At 45.0% G+C, this 18253-nt stretch overlaps 1 protein-coding gene across 2 annotated transcripts in view; it reads left to right on the top strand.

Annotated features, from left to right (window-relative positions):
• Window positions 1-18253, top strand: part of ZFC3H1 (zinc finger C3H1-type containing) — a 106199-nt gene that overhangs the window by 83338 nt on the left and 4608 nt on the right. For both annotated transcript variants that reach the window (XM_073555530.1, XM_073555531.1), the window contains exons 26-31: window positions 62-260; window positions 608-702; window positions 6862-6972; window positions 10708-10812; window positions 10891-11056; window positions 11171-11271. In XM_073555530.1, the coding sequence (XP_073411631.1) occupies window positions 62-260; window positions 608-702; window positions 6862-6972; window positions 10708-10812; window positions 10891-11056; window positions 11171-11271 (777 nt within the window). The remainder of the gene's footprint in view (window positions 1-61; window positions 261-607; window positions 703-6861; window positions 6973-10707; window positions 10813-10890; window positions 11057-11170; window positions 11272-18253) is intronic.

Here is an 18253-nt window from a genome sequence, read left to right as displayed (position 1 = left end):
GTGCTAACACTGCTAAGCTGTAAATGTATTATGGAGACCAACGTCTTGGCTTGTCTTTAAGGCATTTCGCTGCCGTGATTCTATGTAACCAGCTCCTGGAGAGTTCTAGTGGGAACTGCCATGTACTAGACTCTTTATGCTCGGTGTATATGAAGAAAGGAGAGACTGAAAAGGCCACGGATGTCTGGATCGCTGCATTCAGAAATAAGCCGAGCAGTGCACAAATCTTCTATAATGTCTGCAGATTTCTAGTACAGCAGGTAATTGGGGTCGTCTTCATGTGCATGGAAGTCATCCAAAGCTGTTGAATACCTGCCAGAGTACAACGGTGCACCTCTACCTGTGCCAGATAACATTATAGACCCTGTAGCAGAATTTTGCACAAGTTCATGGCTACATTAAGTTTTATTCTTCCAGCTTATTACATTGTCATCCTACAAATTTCCAGCCATAGATACTGGACATCCAGTCCAAAAGAATAGTGATGACCATGTTTCTCTTCGTACACTTTGCTTATTGTATATTGAACATGCAGAAAAGCAAATATGCAACATTGATTATAAAATTGTTTTCTGACCCCATGACTTGTAAACCCTTACTTTCCCAGGATTGTTTAGATTGCGTGTCATCTTTAATGGAAGAATTTTTAACGTCGTTCTTTGAAAACACTAATGAAAAATCTATTCCAGCAGATCATTTGAGGTAAAGTATGATTTCTGTATATGTTTGTAAAACCTCTAGACAGACTTGTATTAATGATCACAGAAATGCTTTTTAAAGGGAATCTGTCACCAGATTTTTGCCATCTAATCTGAGAGCAGCACAATGTAGAGCCACAGGCCCTGAATCCAGTGATGTCACTTACTGGGCTGCTTTCTGTAGTTTTGATAAAATCCCTGTTTTCTCAGCACATTCTCACCAGAGGACTAGACTGCTGCCATGTAGTCCTCCTTAATAATGAACTCTGCCCTTACCAGTGATTGGCAGCTTTCTGCCTATGGACAGTGTTGTACAAAACTCATGAATATGGAGGACTACCTGGCAGCAGGTTTACTAGATCTCTGATGATCTCCTGCGAATAAAACTACAGGAAGCAGCCCAGTAAGTGACATATTGCTGGAATCTGGGTCTCTTCCCCTACATTATGCTGCTCGCAGATTAACTGACAAAAACCTCATGACAGATTATTTTTTATAGATAACTATTACACCCAGAATCGTGGAAATTCTAGGAAGATGCACATCTCATCACTGCAAGTATCTGATTACCTGGATCCTTTTAATAAGACATTAATCTCAAATGGATAGAAAGTACACCCAGTATGACATTGCTCTCTCATATATACAGGCCTGTTAATTACAGCAAAAAGACCATAGTTCTATAATAATGAAACTAGTGATGCACAGTCAGTGCTGTGGCTCCTATGAAGCTGTGGTATTTAGGAAATGTATTACGTTTCCTGAACAGAAGTGTCTTCACAGCAAAGCAGACTGGTGATTTCATGTTCCCTATAGGCCTAAGCCCGTGAGCAGATGGGAGCTACTATATAGCACCCTGTAGGTCTATAGGTAAACCAGGGCTGTGGAGTCGGTAAGCCAAACCTGCGACTCCAATTCCTCAATTTCCCTTACACCGACTCCATGACTCCGACTCCCACATATATTGCTTATATTTAAGTGAAAAATTTATTGTAGTACTATGTGAACATCAGACATTAAATCATTTCTATGATCCAATAATCCAGATATTTAGATTGAACATATCTATTTATTGGAATACAACTTTAGAACACAAAAAACTGTAATAAATTGTAAATATGTAATACACTGTATACATGTACATGTATACGGTACAGACCAAAGTTTGGACACACCACCTCATTCAAAGAGTTTTCTTTATTTTCATGACTATGAAAATTGTAGATTCATTCTGAAGGCATCAAAACAATGAATTAACACATGTGGAGTTATATAATTAACAAAAAAGTGTGAAACAACTGAAAATATGTCTTATATTCTAGATTCTTCAAAGTAGCCACCTTTTGCTTTGATTACTGCTTTGCACACTCTTGGCATTCTCTTGATGAGCTTCAAGTGGTAGTCACCAGAAATGGTCTTCCAACAGTCTTGAAGGAGTTCCCAGAGATGCTTAGCACTTGTTGGCCCTTTTGCCTTCTCTCTGCGGTCCAGCTCACCCCAAACCATCTCGACTGGGTTCAGGTCTGGTGTCTGTGGAGGCCAGGTCATCTGGTGTAGCACTCCATCACTCTCCTTCTTGGTCAAATAGCCCTTACACAGCCTGTAGGTGTGTTTGAGGCCATTGTCCTGTTGAAAAATAAATGATGGTCCAACTAAACACAAACCGGATGAGTAGCATGCCGCTGCAAGATGCTGTGGTAGCCATGCTGGCTCAGTATGCCTTCAATTTTGAATAAATCCCCTACAGTGTCACCAGCAAAGCACCCCCACACCATCACACCTCCTCCTCCATGCTTCACGGTGGGAACCAGGCATGTAGAGTCCATCCGTTCACCTTTTCTGCGTCGCACAAAGACACGGTGGTTGGAACCAAAGATCTCAAATTTGGACTCATCAGACCAAAGCACAGATTTCCACTGGTCTAATGTCCATTCCTTGTGTTCTCTAGCCCAAACAAGTCTCTTCTGCTTGTGGCCTGTCCTTAGCAGTGGTTTCCTAGCAGCTATTTTACCATGAAGGCCTGCTGCACAAAGTCTCCTCTTAACAGTTGTTGTAGAGATGTGTCTGCTGTTAGAACTCTGTGTGGCATTGACCTGGTCTCTATTCTGAGCTGCTGTTAACTTGCGATTTCTGAGGCTGGTGACTCGGATTAACTTATCCTCCGCAGCAGAGGTGGCTCTTGGTCTTCCTTTCCTGGGGCGGTCCTCATGTGAGCCAGTTTCTTTGTAGCGCTTGATGGTTTTTGCCAATGCAATTGGGGACACTTTCATAGTTTTCCCAATTTTTCGGACTGACTAAGGCCTCTTTCACACTTCCGTTTTTGACCATCAGTCAAAATCCGCCAGGTTTTGAAAAAAACGGATCCGCCATTTTTTTGCGGATCCATTTTTTTCCCCATTGACTTGCATTACTGGCGGATCTTGACTGATGGCCATCCGTTGGATCCTTTTTTGTGAGGATGCGCCAAATTTTTATCGTTCGCCGGCATGCCAGAACGGACCTTGCAACGTGTTTTTTTGTTGTTGGATCCGCATTTTCAATTGCCCATGCCCGGAGAAAGGAAGTCAGGGAGAAAATTAACCCTTAAATCCTTTCTGGTGGAGGACACAAATTCTCTCTCTCTCATACAAATTCTAACACTCTATTCAGTAGGACTATCACCTGTGTATCCAACAGACTTCTGCACAACACAACTGATGGTCCCAACCTCGTTCATAAGGCAAGAAATCCCACTTATAAAACCTGACAAGGCACACCTATGAAGTGAAAACCATTTCCGCTGACTACCTCTTGAAGCTCATCAAGACAATGCCAAGAGTGTGCAAAGCAGACATCAAACCAAAAGGTGGCTACTTTGCAGAACCTAGAATATAAGACATACAGTATTTTCAGTTGTTTCACACTCTTTTGTTATATAATTCCACATGTGTTAATTCATAGTTTTGATGCCTTCAGAGTGAATCTACAATTTTCATAGTCATGAAAATAAAGAAAACGCTTTGAGAAGGTGTGTTCAAACTTCTGGTCTGTAGTATGTGTGTATATATGTATGTGTGTATGTATATGTATGTATGTATGTATACATATGGTCTGTAGTATGTGTGCATGTATGTGTGTATGTATATACATGTATGTATATATATATATATATATATATATATATATATATATATATATATATATATATATATATATATATATATACAGTGCCTACAAGTAGTATTCAACCCCCTGCAGATTTAGCAGGTTTGATAAGATGCAAATAAGTTAGAGCCTTCAAACTTCACACAAGAGCAGGATTTATTAACAGATGCATAAATCTTACAAACCAAAAAGTTATGTTGCTCAGTTAAATTTTAATAAATTTTAAACATAAAAGTGTGGGTCAATTATTATTCAACCCCTAGGTTTAATATTTTGTGGAATAACCCTTGTTTGCAATTACAGCTAATAATCGTCTTTTATAAGACCTGATCAGGCCGGCACAGGTCTCTGGAGTTATCTTGGCCCACTCCTCCATGCAGATCTTCTCCAAGTTATCTAGGTTCTTTGGGTGTCTCATGTGGACTTTAATCTTGAGCTCCTTCCACAAGTTTACAATTGGGTTAAGGTCAGGAGACTGACTAGGCCACTCCAACACCTTGATTTTTTCCCTCTTGAACCAGGCCTTGGTTTTCTTGGCTGTGTGCTTTGGGTCGTTGTCTTGTTGGAAGATGAAATGGCGACCCATCTTAAGATCCTTGATGGAGGAGCCGAGGTTCTTGGCCAAAATCTCCAGGTAGGCCGTGCTATCCATCTTCCCATGGATGCGGACCAGATGGTCAGGCCCCTTGGCTGAGAAACAGCCCCACAGCATGATGCTGCCACCACCATGCTTGACTGTAGGGATGGTATTCTTGGGGTCGTATGCTGTGCCATCCAGTCTCCAAACGTCACGTGTGTGTTTGGCACCAAAGATCTCGATCTTGGTCTCATCAGACCAGAGAACCTTGAACCAGTCTGTCTCAGAGTCCTCCAAGTGATCATGAGCAAACTGTAGACGAGCCTTGACATGACGCTTTGAAAGTAAAGGTACCTTACGGGCTCGTCTGGAACGGAGACCATTGCGGTGGAGTACGTTACTTATGGTATTGACTGAAACCAATGTCCCCACTGCCATGAGATCTTCCCGGAGCTCCTTCCTTGTTGTCCTTGGGTTAGCCTTGACTCTTCGGACAAGCCTGGCCTCGGCACGGGAGGAAACTTTCAAAGGCTGTCCAGGCCGTGGAAGGCTAACAGTAGTTCCATAAGCCTTCCACTTCCGGATGATGCTCCCAACAGTGGAGACAGGTAGGCCCAACTCCTTGGAAAGGGTTTTGTACCCCTTGCCAGCCTTGTGACCCTCCACGATCTTGTCTCTGATGGCCTTGGAATGCTCCTTTGTCTTTCCCATGTTGACCATGTATGAGTGCTGTTCACAAGTTTGGGGAGGGTCTTAAATAGTCAGAAAAGGCTGGAAAAAGAGATAATTAATCCAAACATGTGAAGCTCATTGTTCTTTGTGCCTGAAATACTTCTTAATAATTTAGGGGAACCAAACAGAATTCTGGTGGTTTGAGGGGTTGAATAATAAATGACCCTCTGAATAAACTTTTCACAATTTAAAAAAAAATGAAACAAAGAAATAACATTCTTTTTTGCTGCAGTGCATTTCACACTTCCAGGCTGATCTACAGTCCAAATGTCACAATGCCAAGTTAATTCCGAATGTGTAAACCTGCTAAATCTGCAGGGGGTTGAATACTACTTGTAGGCACTGTATGTATGTATATATATATATATATATATATATATATATATATATATATATATAATATATATACACACACGCACACACACTATGACTTATCTCAGCTAAGATAAAGCCTAGATCCCCAGGCTACATTCACACTATGGGCGTAGCCAGGATCAAACCTGGGGGTGGGGGGGGGGCAGAATCTCATACTGTTCCGCAGAATTTCATACTGCACACCTCAGCTGCTGCAGAACCTCATACTTCACACCCCTACACTTGAAAATAAAGCCTGCACCTTAAGAAGATGTGGTGATGAATGCACTCTATTTATTCCAACTATCAGTTGATGTTGATGTTACTGAAGACGAGCAATGCCTGTCCTGGGCGTCCTTTTGGGCAGCTATGAGGTGTACCTGACTGGTGCTAAAAAAAAAAAAAGGAGTGTTAGTCTGTGTGCTATCCGGCTTTCATTCTTTTTGGTACAGATATGATATGGATAGACAGATATGATATGGATAGATAGATATGGATATATATAGATAGAGCAGATTTCTAATCTGCTTTTGATATTGAAAACATTATCTATGAGCTCAAAAACCTTTCAGGTGATGCGGTTTTTCAAAAAGCTGATCTGCTTTTGCAACTGATAAACGTATACTCAAAAAAACGCAGGAAAACCGCTGTGTTTTGTAGCCTTAGATCAGGAATAGAATAGTCATTTAAAGGACATTTCATAACTTTCCCAAATTCCTATGAAAAAATATTCAGTATATTCTGCATTGTCTACAGTATCCAATTTATTATATATTTTAGGAGTCGGAGTCAGTCCTTTTTATTCCGACTCCACCAAAATGAGCTCCGACTCAGACTCCACAGCCCTGAGGTAAACTCAACAGAATTTGGTCTGCAGTTGCTTAGGAAGTGAAAGATTGTGATTAGGGTACTATTAAAGGGTATTCTCAAGTTTGGACGTTCTCCCCTAGCCCTGTGATAGCATATAACTTCCTGATAACAGGGAGCTTTACCGATCCCAAGAACCAAGGCTTTCAGGAGCACCATGTGATTGAAGCTGCGGGTCATACATGCACACCTCTGTTCCATTTGATACTAATATGACTGCGGCGTTTGGCTGGGCTTTGGAACTACCATAAGAAATAATGGAAAAATAGTGCACGTGATTGACCACGGCTCCATTCATACGGGGCTCTACAAAGTCCCAGTACATTGGATCAATAGGGTGCCAGTGGTCAGATCACCCCCAGGTAGGAAAAAAACTTTGAAAGTTGAGAATGCCTGTTTAAGATCTATAGTTTAACTGTTTTCTATTTTAGCCCCTATGTTTTTCAAGATACTGTACAAACATGCCAAATAAGTTACTTTTATTTTTAGATACCTCTTGAATTTCTCAGTGCCACTAGATTTCATCGCACCAGCTATTAAGAGCGACGGAGCTCTCAACATTTCTGATATGCAAAGACCATACCTCTGGCTTGTTTTCTGGTAAGCATTTTGTTTTATTTTTCTGAAAAGAAGTGTAGCTGTGTGCATTATTACTCATGATCTTTATTATAAAAAAACACAAACTTCCTCCCCCCCACTCCAATAGGGGTGGTCTTTTTTTTTTTATCCTTCCTCATTCTCGGGTCCTCTACCAGAGGCCTGGGAGTTTGAGGGTTCTGCGCAGGATCGTAGTTGTTCCCAGCATTGTTCTTTTCTGGACAGAGAGCCCAGATGTTGCTCCTGGGATCTGTTGTAGCCATTCTTCCAACTTGGGGGTCACTGCTCCTAGTGCCCCTATCACCACTGGAATCACTGTTGCCTTCACCTTCCACATCTTATCCAGTTCTCCTTGAGGCCCTGGTATTTCTCCAGCTTCTCATATTCCTTGTTTCTGATGTTGCTGTCACTTGTGTGTGTGTGTATATATTTTCAGTGAAAATTAGGATGAATGAACTCATGGAGATCAACATCCAACACTGCGGAGACACCATCACGTGTTTCTCAACGCAGTGATTCTAGAGCACTGCCCCCATCCCTTACGGGAAATATGCAAAACATGCAAAACAGAAGCCGCGGAGACACCATCACATGTTTCTCAACGCAAGCAATGACCAGCCAGGTCTTTCCCTGGGAAGGAACAACCACGGGAAGGGCAGTCTCCATTGAAGGAAACCACCTATGCCAAAACATGGTATCCATCCACAGACAGCTGTTTCGGGGTATTGCCCCTCATCAGTGTGGAGTAGGAAACTGGCTGGTAGGAGCAATGCCTAGTAAAAGACTGTGAAAATGAGGATGAATGAACTCATGGAGATCAACATCCAACACTGCGGAGACACCATCACGTGTTTCTCAACGCAGTGATTCTAGAGCACTGCCCCCATCCCTTATGGGAAATATGCAAAACATGCAAAACAGAAGCCGCGGAGACACCATCACATGTTTCTCAACGCAAGCAATGACCAGCCAGGTCTTTCCCCGGGAAGGAACAACCACGGGAAGGGCAGTCTCCAATGAAGGAAACCACCTATGCCAAAACATGGTATCCATCCACAGACAGCTGTTTCGGGGTATTGCCCCTCATCAGTGTGGAGTAGGAAACTGGCTGGTAGGAGCAATGCCTAGTAAAAGACTGTGAAAATGAGGATGAATGAACTCATGGAGATCAACATCCAACACTGCGGAGACATCCATCCAAAGACCTGGCTGGTCATTGCTTGCATTGAGAAACATGTGATGGTGTCTCCGCGGCTTCTGTTTTGCATGTTTTGCATATTTCCCATAAGGGATGGGGGCAGTGCTCTAGAATCACTGCGTTGAGAAACACGTGATGGTGTCTCCGCAGTGTTGGATGTTGATCTCCATGAGTTCATTCATCCTCATTTTCACAGTCTTTTACTAGGTATTGCTCCTACCAGCCAGTTTCCTACTCCACACTGATGAGGGGCAATACCCCGAAACAGCTGTCTGTGGATGGATACCATGTTTTGGCATAGGTGGTTTCCTTCATTGGAGACTGCCCTTCCCGTGGTTGTTCCTTCCCGGGGAAAGACCTGGCTGGTCATTGCTTGCGTTGGGAAACATGTGATGGTGTCTCCGCGGCTTCTGTTTTGCATGTATATATTTTCAAACATTTGTTCTATCGTTTTACAACTTGTCGAGTTTGTTGTGTTCTCTTTCTCCAATGTGATGTTAAAGGGGTTGTTCCCTTTCAGCAAATGAATGTCTCCAGCTGCAAACTATTATAAAGAGACAATCTGGGCTGTATTCGCGTTCCCCAGGTCCACCGGCAAGTCTCTGCCGATGCTGCCAGGATTTGGCGTTTGCTCTGTGGCACTGATTTCATGTAGACAGTGTGGCTGCCTGCCATTTAATTCAGCAGCTACAGTGGGGAAAAAAAGTATTTAGTCAGTCAGCAATAGTGCAAGTTCCACCACTTAAAAAGATGAGAGGCGTCTGTAATTTACATCATAGGTAGACCTCAACTATGGGAGACAAACTGAGAAAAAAAAATCCAGAAAATCACATTGTCTGTTTTGTTTTCATTTTATTTGCATATTATGGTGGAAAATAAGTATTTGGTCAGAAACAAAATTTCATCTCAATACTTTGTGATATATCCTTTGTTGGCAATGACAGAGGTCAAACGTTTTCTGTAAGTCTTCACAAGGTTGCCACACACTGTTGTTGGTATGTTGGCCCATTCCTCCATGCAGATCTCCTCTAGAGCAGTGATGTTTTTGGCTTTTCGCTTGGCAACACGGACTTTCAACTCCCTCCAAAGGTTTTCTATAGGGTTGAGATCTGGAGACTGGCTAGGCCACTCCAGGACCTTGAAATGCTTCTTACGAAGCCACTCCTTCGTTGCCCTGGCGGTGTGCTTTGGATCATTGTCATGTTGAAAGACCCAGCCACGTTTCATCTTCAATGCCCTTGCTGATGGAAGGAGGTTTGCACTCAAAATCTCACGATACATGGCCCCATTCATTCTTTCATGTACCCGGATCAGTCGTCCTGGCCCCTTTGCAGAGAAACAGCCCCAAAGCATGATGTTTCCACCACCATGCTTTACAGTAGGTATGGTGTTTGATGGATGCAACTCAGTACTCTTTTTCCTCCAAACACGACAAGTTGTGTTTCTACCAAACAGTTCCAGTTTGGTTTCATCAGACCATAGGACATTCTCCCAAAACTCCTCTGGATCATCCAAATGCTCTCTAGCAAACTTCAGACGGGCCCGGACATGTACAGGCTTAAACAGTGGGACATGTCTGGCACTGCAGGATCTGAGTCCATGGTGGCGTAGTGTGTTACTTATGGTAGGCCTTGTTACATTGGTCCCAGCTCTCTGCAGTTCATTCACTAGGTCCCCCCGCGTGGTTCTGGGATTTTTGCTCACCGTTCTTGTGATCATTCTGACCCCACGGAGTGGGATTTTGCGTGGAGCACCAGATCGAGGGAGATTATCAGTGGTCTTGTATGTCTTCCATTTTCTAATTATTGCTCCCACAGTTGATTTCGTCACTCCAAGCTGGTTGGCTATTGCAGATTCAGTCTTCCCAGCCTGGTGCAGGGCTACAATTTTGTTTCTGGTGTCCTTTGACAGCTCTTTGATCTTCACCATAGTGGAGTTTGGAGTCAGACTGTTTGAGGGTGTGCACAGGTGTCTCTTTATACTGATAACAAGTTTAAACAGGTGCCATTACTACAGGTAATGAGTGGAGGAAAGAGGAGACTCTTAAAGAAGAAGTTACAGGTCTGTGAGAGCCAGAAATCTTGATTGCTTGTTTCTGACCAAATACTTATTTTCCACCATAATATGCAAATAAAATGAAAAAAAACAGACAATGTGATTTTCTGGATTTTTTTTTCTCAGTTTGTCTCCCATAGTTGAGGTCTACCTATGATGTAAATTACAGACGCCTCTCATCTTTTTAAGTGGTGGAACTTGCACTATTGCTGACTGACTAAATACTTTTTTTCCCCACTGTATGTAGGGTGCATTCAGTATACACTGTAACACTTTCAAGATGACGTCCGCATTACAACCAGTACCATAATCCGGGAGTAGCGGCTGAGATTCGGTGCTGGACTCGTGGAAGGTGAACAGAGGGTGGCTAGTTTCTTAAAAGGGGTTATACCGATCAATAATATGGAAAAACTCTGGATTTGTACTAATTGCTTGGCCAGCATGCTGTTTGACCTCCCATTCTTTCTTTATAACTTGACTTGCAGCTTGTGGCAGTCTCTTCACGCCACCAGAGAGGAGGCAGCGGATGCGTATGAAGCGGCATTAGGGGCTGTGATGCAGCAGGATATTCTGCAGAAGCTGTGGATGGAGTACGTATATAATGTGTCCTGCATGTGTAATGGTCACGTCACAAGTGTCCTAGTAATTACTGGCAATTTTCTTTCCAGTTATCTTGTCTTTATTAACAGCAGAATAATGGATAGCAGAAATAAAGTTCCAGATAGTAAGCATTTTGCAGATTTAGTTAACAGATGCCTCCTGACAGTTCCCACGCGGCAGCCCACTCCTTTTAGCACGGCTGAATACTGGACCAACTATGAGTTCCACAATTCGGTAAGTTGTAAATGCAGTGCGATTATCACTGTGGGGTTTCAGCACAGCATAGTTGGAAAAATCATTGTGTATACAGGGGGAACTCTGAATAAGATCTGTTGTTCACATTTCTAGGTGATTTACTTCTATTTGAGCTGTGTGCCACAAACGCAGCATTCAAAGACACTGGAACGCTTTTTATCCGTGATGCCTATGAATCTTGGACTTGCACTCAGGTGACTGAATTATGTTTTTACGCTGGCAATAACTAAGGCATTAATGTTGGTTAAAGAGTAAATTAACTCGTTTCCTGCAGTCAGTACAAAATTGTGGTTTGTATATATACACTGCTCAAAAAAATAAAGGGAACACTTAAACAACAGAATATAACTCCAAGTGAATCAAACTTCTGTGAAGTCAAACTGTTCACTTAAGAAGCAACACTGATTGACAATCAATTTCACATGCTGTTGTGCAAATGGAATAGACAACAGATGGAAATTATTGGCAACTATCAAGACACCCTCAATAAAGGAGTAGTTCTGCAGGTGGGGACCACAGACCACATCTCGGTACCGATGCTTTTCCCGTCTCCCATGACTGCACACATGAGAGGGGATCCGCCCAGTCAGGACAGGAACCCTACTGAAGATAATAGGGCGGTACCTCTCCCTCGCATCAGTTTGGTTTCCTGTCCTGACAGGGACCTGTGTGTTGAAGACAGCGGTCACACGTACCTGCCCCTCTCCTGTGCCGGTGTGGAAGATCGGGTGGGCCCTGTGCGCTGTGTCGGGAGGGGGAAGCGCTGTCCCTTGGTCCCCTGGGGGCTCAGCGTCTGAGCGGGCGTATGTGAGCGTCTGAGCGGGCGTATGTGCAGCCGTGCCGGTGTCTGGGAGCTCCAGGAGGCGGCCGCTTCCGGGTCGCGCCCATCTGACGTCACGCGCAAGGCTCGCTGGGAATGGGCGGGCCTGCGTGTCGGGTGCGGCGCCCATGAAGAACAAAAAGCCGATCGGAAAATCTTCCCGGCAGTTCAGTGGCAGAAAGATCTCTGCGCTGACTATATAAACAAAACCATATGGGATGAAACCCCTGATTTTGTGACTAGCCTTAGGGCTATAATACAAGAGGTGAAAGGCTCCCTAAAGGCAGCCCTCAAAAAGACAGAAGAAGCCGCAAAATGGATTCTGATTCAGAGGCCTCTCAAGTGCAGGAAGGTCGGGAAAAATCTCTGTTCCTCTACTCAGTCCTCAGAATCCTCCTCGGACAGCGGTTATAGGGGGCCGTCCGTGTTTCCCAACAGAGGACGTGGAAAAGCTGGTCAAAGCTGTCAGGTCTACAGTGGGCCTTAAGGAGGAAAAGACGCCTAAGTCATTGGAGGATGTTATGTTTGGAGGACTGGAGGAAAAGAAAAAACGCACCTTCCCTGTAAATGATAAGATAAGGGCCTTAATTGACAGGGAATGGAAAAAAACGGAGAGGTCGGGTGCCTTACCTTCTACATCGAAAAGGAGGTACCCATTCGAACAAAAGGACTCAGAAACCTGGGAAAAAAATCCCAAAAATTGATGGTGCCGTAGCTAAATCCTCAAAACAGGTATCCCTACCATTAGAGGACTCTGGCGTGCTGAAAGACCCACTTGATAAAGAAGCAGATAGTTTCCTGAAACATATCTGGGAAGCATGAGCAGGTGGATTAAAACCGGCAATAGCTGGTACTTGTACCGCCTGTGCCCTCATGGTCTGGCTACAACAAACAGAGGACCAGATCAGGGATAAAGCTCCTAGGGACGAAATACTGTCTAATCTGACACTGGTACATGGAGCAGCGGCTTTCCAAGTGGATGCCTCGGCAGATTCCGCGAGATTAACAGCTAGAGCGGCGAGCTTGTCAAATGCGGCAAGACGAGCCCTGTGGCTTAAAGGGATCGAAACATACTGTGTTCCATTACATGTGACGGCCAATTCCTCTTCATGAAAAAACTAGAGGAAATTTTGGAGCATGCGGGGGATAGGAAGAAAAGCTTTCCCCGATTTCCGGGGGAACCCAAAAAGCAGCCCTTTCGGAAGAGATAGGAAAAATTGGGACTTTAAAGAAAAGAGAGGATCGGGCTATATGTTTAAAGAGCCCTCTACTTCCTCCAAAAAATCTCCCCAATGACATCAGGTTGGAGGTAGGGAAAAGGCTTTCTCTCTTCCTTTCCGCCTGGGCAAATAACTCCACCAGTAGGTTCTAAGCATAATCAAGGACGGTTTAAAAATAAAATTCACCCTTCCGCCCAGGCAAACCATTATAATGACACCCCGAATGAAAGCCCAAGAGCAGCAACTGGCCCTGGAGACAGAAGTCTTTGGACTAGTGCAAAAACAAGTTCTACAGGAAGTCCCATTTCAAGAAGAAGGAAGGGGGTTTTACTCCAGATGGCTCTTTTGAGGACCATAGTCAATCTGAGGAGACTCAATCATTGGGTAGACAATTGCTCCTTCAAAATGGAGTCAATCAATACGGCCACAAAAATCCTGTTCCAGGACTGCCTCATGGCAGTGATAGACTTAAAAGATGCCTACTATCATATCCCATTCCATCAGGAGTATCAAAAGTACCTGAGAGTAGCGCTGTATGTCCAAGGTCAGGTCAAACACTACAGTACTACACTACCAATACGCAGCCCTTCCGTTCGGCCTGTCTACAGTCCTTAGCGTTTTCACCAAAGTGATGGCCGAAGTAATGTCATTTCTTCGTTCCCGGGACATAGTGATCGTTCCATACCTGGACGACTTCCTTGTGGTAGGGAGGTCGGAGACCCATTGCACACACCAAGTGAAGGAATTAATATCAACTTTAATAGGGTTAGGAAGGATAGTAAACATCCCCAAGTCAAGATTAACGCCAGTAAAAGTGCAATCCTCCTAGGGTTAATACTGGACTCCGAGCGTCAGCGCTGCCTCCTACCATTGAACAAAGTGACCAAGATAAGGGACCTAGCTCGCACAGCAATGCAAAGGCCGGCTATGACACTGAGGAACGCAATGTCCCTTTTAGGCTCGTTGACATGCATACCCGCGGTAGCATGGGCACAATACCACTTAAGGCAACTGCAGTGGGAAGTTCTGTCAGCACAGAAACAAACAATTGAAGGGGTGTTTAGAGGGCGAACTATGTCTCTCCATGGCTGTAAGAGATACCCTACTCTGGTGGATGGTAGAAGAGCATCTAACAGCCGGTGTCCCGTGGCAGAAACCAGTCGAGGACATCATTACAACCGACGCAAGTGCCACAGGGTGGGGAGCACACCTGAGATCCCACTCAATACAGGGAACCTGGTCCTCGCTAGAAAAGGATCACGGTTCAAATGTAAAAGAACTATGGGCAGTAGAGAAAGCCATGAAACATTTTCTCCCCTTGCTTTGGAGCCACCACACTCGAGTCATGACGGACAATCGTGCAGTGGTAGCTTACATCAACCCCCGGGGGGAACGAGATCCCGGGGCCTCATGGAAATATCAAATCTACTTTTCCAGTTAGAAGAACAACATCTGTTATCCATCACGGCACTGCATATAAGGGTTCTCAAATACACAAGCAGACTTCCTGAGTCGCAGACACCTAAGACGGGGAATGGTCACTAAACCCCCAAGTTTTCCAACAAATAGTTCAAGCTTGGGGCAAACCGGAAATAGACCTGTTTGCCACCTCACGCAATAGGAGGGTCAGGAAGTTCTGCTCACTAAATCCAAAAGAATACCCCTTTGCTACTTAGTAGATGCCCTACAAATACCCTGGAAGTTCTCACTGGCCTACGCATTCCCCCCCCAATAACAATGATCCCGATAGCAGTCCGGAAAATCGGAGGATCAAGCGAGAGTAATTCTTATAGCTCCGTTTTGGCCAAGGAGGCCTTGGTCCTCCCTTCTGAGACTCATGTCAGTGACAGATTCATGGATCTTACCGGAGGTTCGAGATCTGCTTTCCCAGGGACCAGTGGTCCACTCAGGTGAAGGGCTTCCATCTGGTAGCCTGGAATTTGAGAGGGCGTTACTGAGTCGCCAGGGATTCACACCAGGGTTAGTCTCCCCTGTTGAAGAGTAGGAAACCTATAACATCCAAAATCTACGGTAGAACGTGGAAAAATTCCTAGACTTCCTGGGGGATGTAGCCTCCAGTGGGACCTATCCTAAAATTCCTACAGTCTGGGCTGCAACTCGGGTTAGCCACTAACACCCTCAAAGTCCAAGTCTCAGCTCTGGGGGCCCTATTTAACTGCAACCTAGCATCCAATAGGTGGGTGTCCCGGTTCATAAAGTCCTGTGGCAGGTCGAGGCCGGTCATTATCCCAGAGATACCACCCTGGGACCTGAATCTAGTCTTAGAGGCTTTAACCAAAGATCCCTTTGAACCATTACAAGAGCTGTCACCAAAACTACTCACACTTAAAACTGTATTACTGGTAGCCTTAACATCGGCCCGTAGAGTGAGCGACCTACAAGCTCTGTCTATATGCCCTCCATGTACGCAGAATTTGGATGACCGAGTGGTTCTAAGACCAGACCCGGCCTACCTCCCCAAGGTGGTCCGCAAGTTTCATAGGACTCAGGAGATCTCCTTGCCATCATTCTGTAATAATCCTAGAAACCCTGGGGAGCAAAAGTTCCATGCATTGGATGTAAGGAGGGCCATATTACAATATATGTCAGTGACTAGTCAGTGGAGCAAAGATCAGTCCCTGTTTGTAGCCTTTCAAGGAAGTAGAAAAGAGTACAGGGTAGCTAAGAGTACCATTGCCAGATGGATCAGGGAGACCATTATGTTATCCTTCTCTGCAAGTGGCGCTCAAGTTCCAGAAGGCATCAAGGCTCACTCCACCAGAGCTGTGGCTACCTCCTGGGCAGAGAAGGCTGAGGTATCGATTGAGCAGATTTGTAAAGCCGCTACTTGGTCCTCACCTTCAACCTTTTTTAAGCACTACCGACTTGATCTACCTTCCTCTACTGACCTAACCTTTGGTAGAATGGTGCTACAAGCGGTGGTCCCTCCCTAAGGTGTCTTATTCTACAAAAGTCTGTCATGTGTGCCATCATGGGAGACGGGAAAACACCAAGGTTACTTACCGGTAGCCGGTTTTTCTGGAGCCCATGACTGCACCTGTATATTCCCCCCCCTTATCACTCCTTTGGTGTGCACTGTAGTTTGGGTGCTTTTTTAGTCAAATATAATGTGGTGATAGTTTTACCATGTGTACTAACCCGGGGGGCCTCTCATGCGCTGTAAATCAACTGAATCAAGGGATAGGTACCGCCCTCTTATTTTCAGTAGGGTTCGTGTGCTGACTGGGCAGATCCCTGCTCTCATGTGTGCCATCATGGGCTCCGGAAAAAACGGCTACCGGTAAGTAACGTTAGTGTTTCTGGCTGATGTTTTGGTCACTTTTGAATGTTGGTTTTGCTTTAGCACTCGTGGTAGCATGAGACGGACTCTACAACCCACACAAGTGGCTCAGGTAGTGCAGCTCATCCAGGATGGCACATCAATGCGAGCTGTGGCAAGAAGGTTTGCTGTGTCTGTCAACGTAGTGTCTAGAGGCTGGTGGCACTGCCAGAAGACATGCCAGTACACCAGGAGGCGTGGAGGGGGCCGTAGGAGGGAAACAACCCAGCAGCAGGACCGCTACCTTCGCCTTTTTGCAAGGAGGAACAGGAGGAGCACTGTCAAAGCCCTGCAAAATGACCTCCAGCAGGCGACAAATGTGCATGTGTCTGCACAAATGGCTAGAAGCAGACTCCATGAGGATGGTCTGAGGGCCCGACGTCCGCAGATGAGGGTTGTGCTCACAGCCCAACACCGTGCAGGACGCTTGGCATTTGCCACAGAACACCAGGATTGGCAAATTCGCCTCTGGTGCCCTGTGCTCGTTACAGGTGAAAGCAGGTTCACACTGAGCACATGTGACAGACGTGACAGAGTCTGGAGATGCCGTAGAAAGCGATCTGCTGCCTGCAGCATCCTTCAGCATGACCAGTTTGGCAGTGGGTCAGTAATGGTGTGGGGTGGCATTTTTTTGGAGGGCCGCACGGTGTTGGGCTGTGAGCACAACCCCCATCTGGACGTCAGACACTCAGACCATCCTCATGGAGTCGGTTTCTAACCGTTTGTACAGACACATGCACATTTGTGGCCTGCTGGAGGTCATTTTGCAGGGCTCTGGCAGTGCTCCTCCTGTTCCTCCTTGCACAAAGGTTCCTATGGCCCCCTCCACGTCTCCTGGTGTACTGGCCTGTCTCCTGGTAGCGCCTCCAGCCTCTGGACACTACGCTGACAGACACAGCAAACCACCTTGCCACGGCTCGCATTGATGTGCCATCCTGGATGAGCTGCACTACCTGAGCCACTTGTGTGGGTTGTAGAGTCCTTCTCATTCTACCATGAGTGTAAAAGCACAACCAACATTCAAAAGTGACCAAAACATCAGCCAGAAAGCATTGGTACTGAGATGTGGTCTGTGGTCCCCACCTGCAGAACCACTCCTTTGAGGGTGTCTTGATAATTGCCAACAATTTCCATCTGTAGTCTATTCCATTTTCACAACTGCATGTGAAAATGATTGTCAAACAGTGTTGCTTCGTAAGTGGACAGTTTGATATACTTGGAGTTATATTCTGTTTAAGTGTTCCCTTTATTTTTTTTGAACAGTATGTGTGTGTGTGTGTGTGTGTGTGTGTGTGTGTGTGTGTGTGTGTGTGTATATATATGTGAGATATATATATATATATATATATATATATATATATACATACGCACACGCACACACACATGCAGACACACTTGTTTCACTTATTTTGCTTCTTTTTCTCCCAAATACTGTGCTTCAGAGCTGTTTTAATGCCCAGTTCATGCTCCTTTAGGATCTACTTTCATCTGCTGCTTAGTAATATCCTTGCACTACATTCAGTCTGATTTTCCCTGTCAGAGCCTGTCTGCTCCCAATCCTCTTTGCGTATGTGCACACGCTGCGGATTCTGCTGTGGATCCGCAGCGAATTTGGCCTCTGTGGATCCGCAGCAGTTCTGCACACAGTGTAGCGTACCATGTATGTCTGTGATTTACAATCCGCAGTGCACATGCTGCAGTTTTTACACTGCAGAAAAGCTGCGGTTCTGAATCCGCAGAAATAAATGACATGTCAATTCTTTCTGCGGATTCCGCTGCAGTTTGCCACCTATTCC

This window comes from Dendrobates tinctorius, unplaced genomic scaffold, assembly GCF_039654945.1.
Source record: "Dendrobates tinctorius isolate UK_male_01 unplaced genomic scaffold, ASM3965494v1 ptg000224l, whole genome shotgun sequence".
In the NCBI taxonomy this organism is placed as follows: Eukaryota; Metazoa; Chordata; class Amphibia; order Anura; family Dendrobatidae; genus Dendrobates; species Dendrobates tinctorius.
Note: the sequence above shows the minus strand (reverse complement) of the source record. Positions and strands in the feature narration are given on the sequence as shown.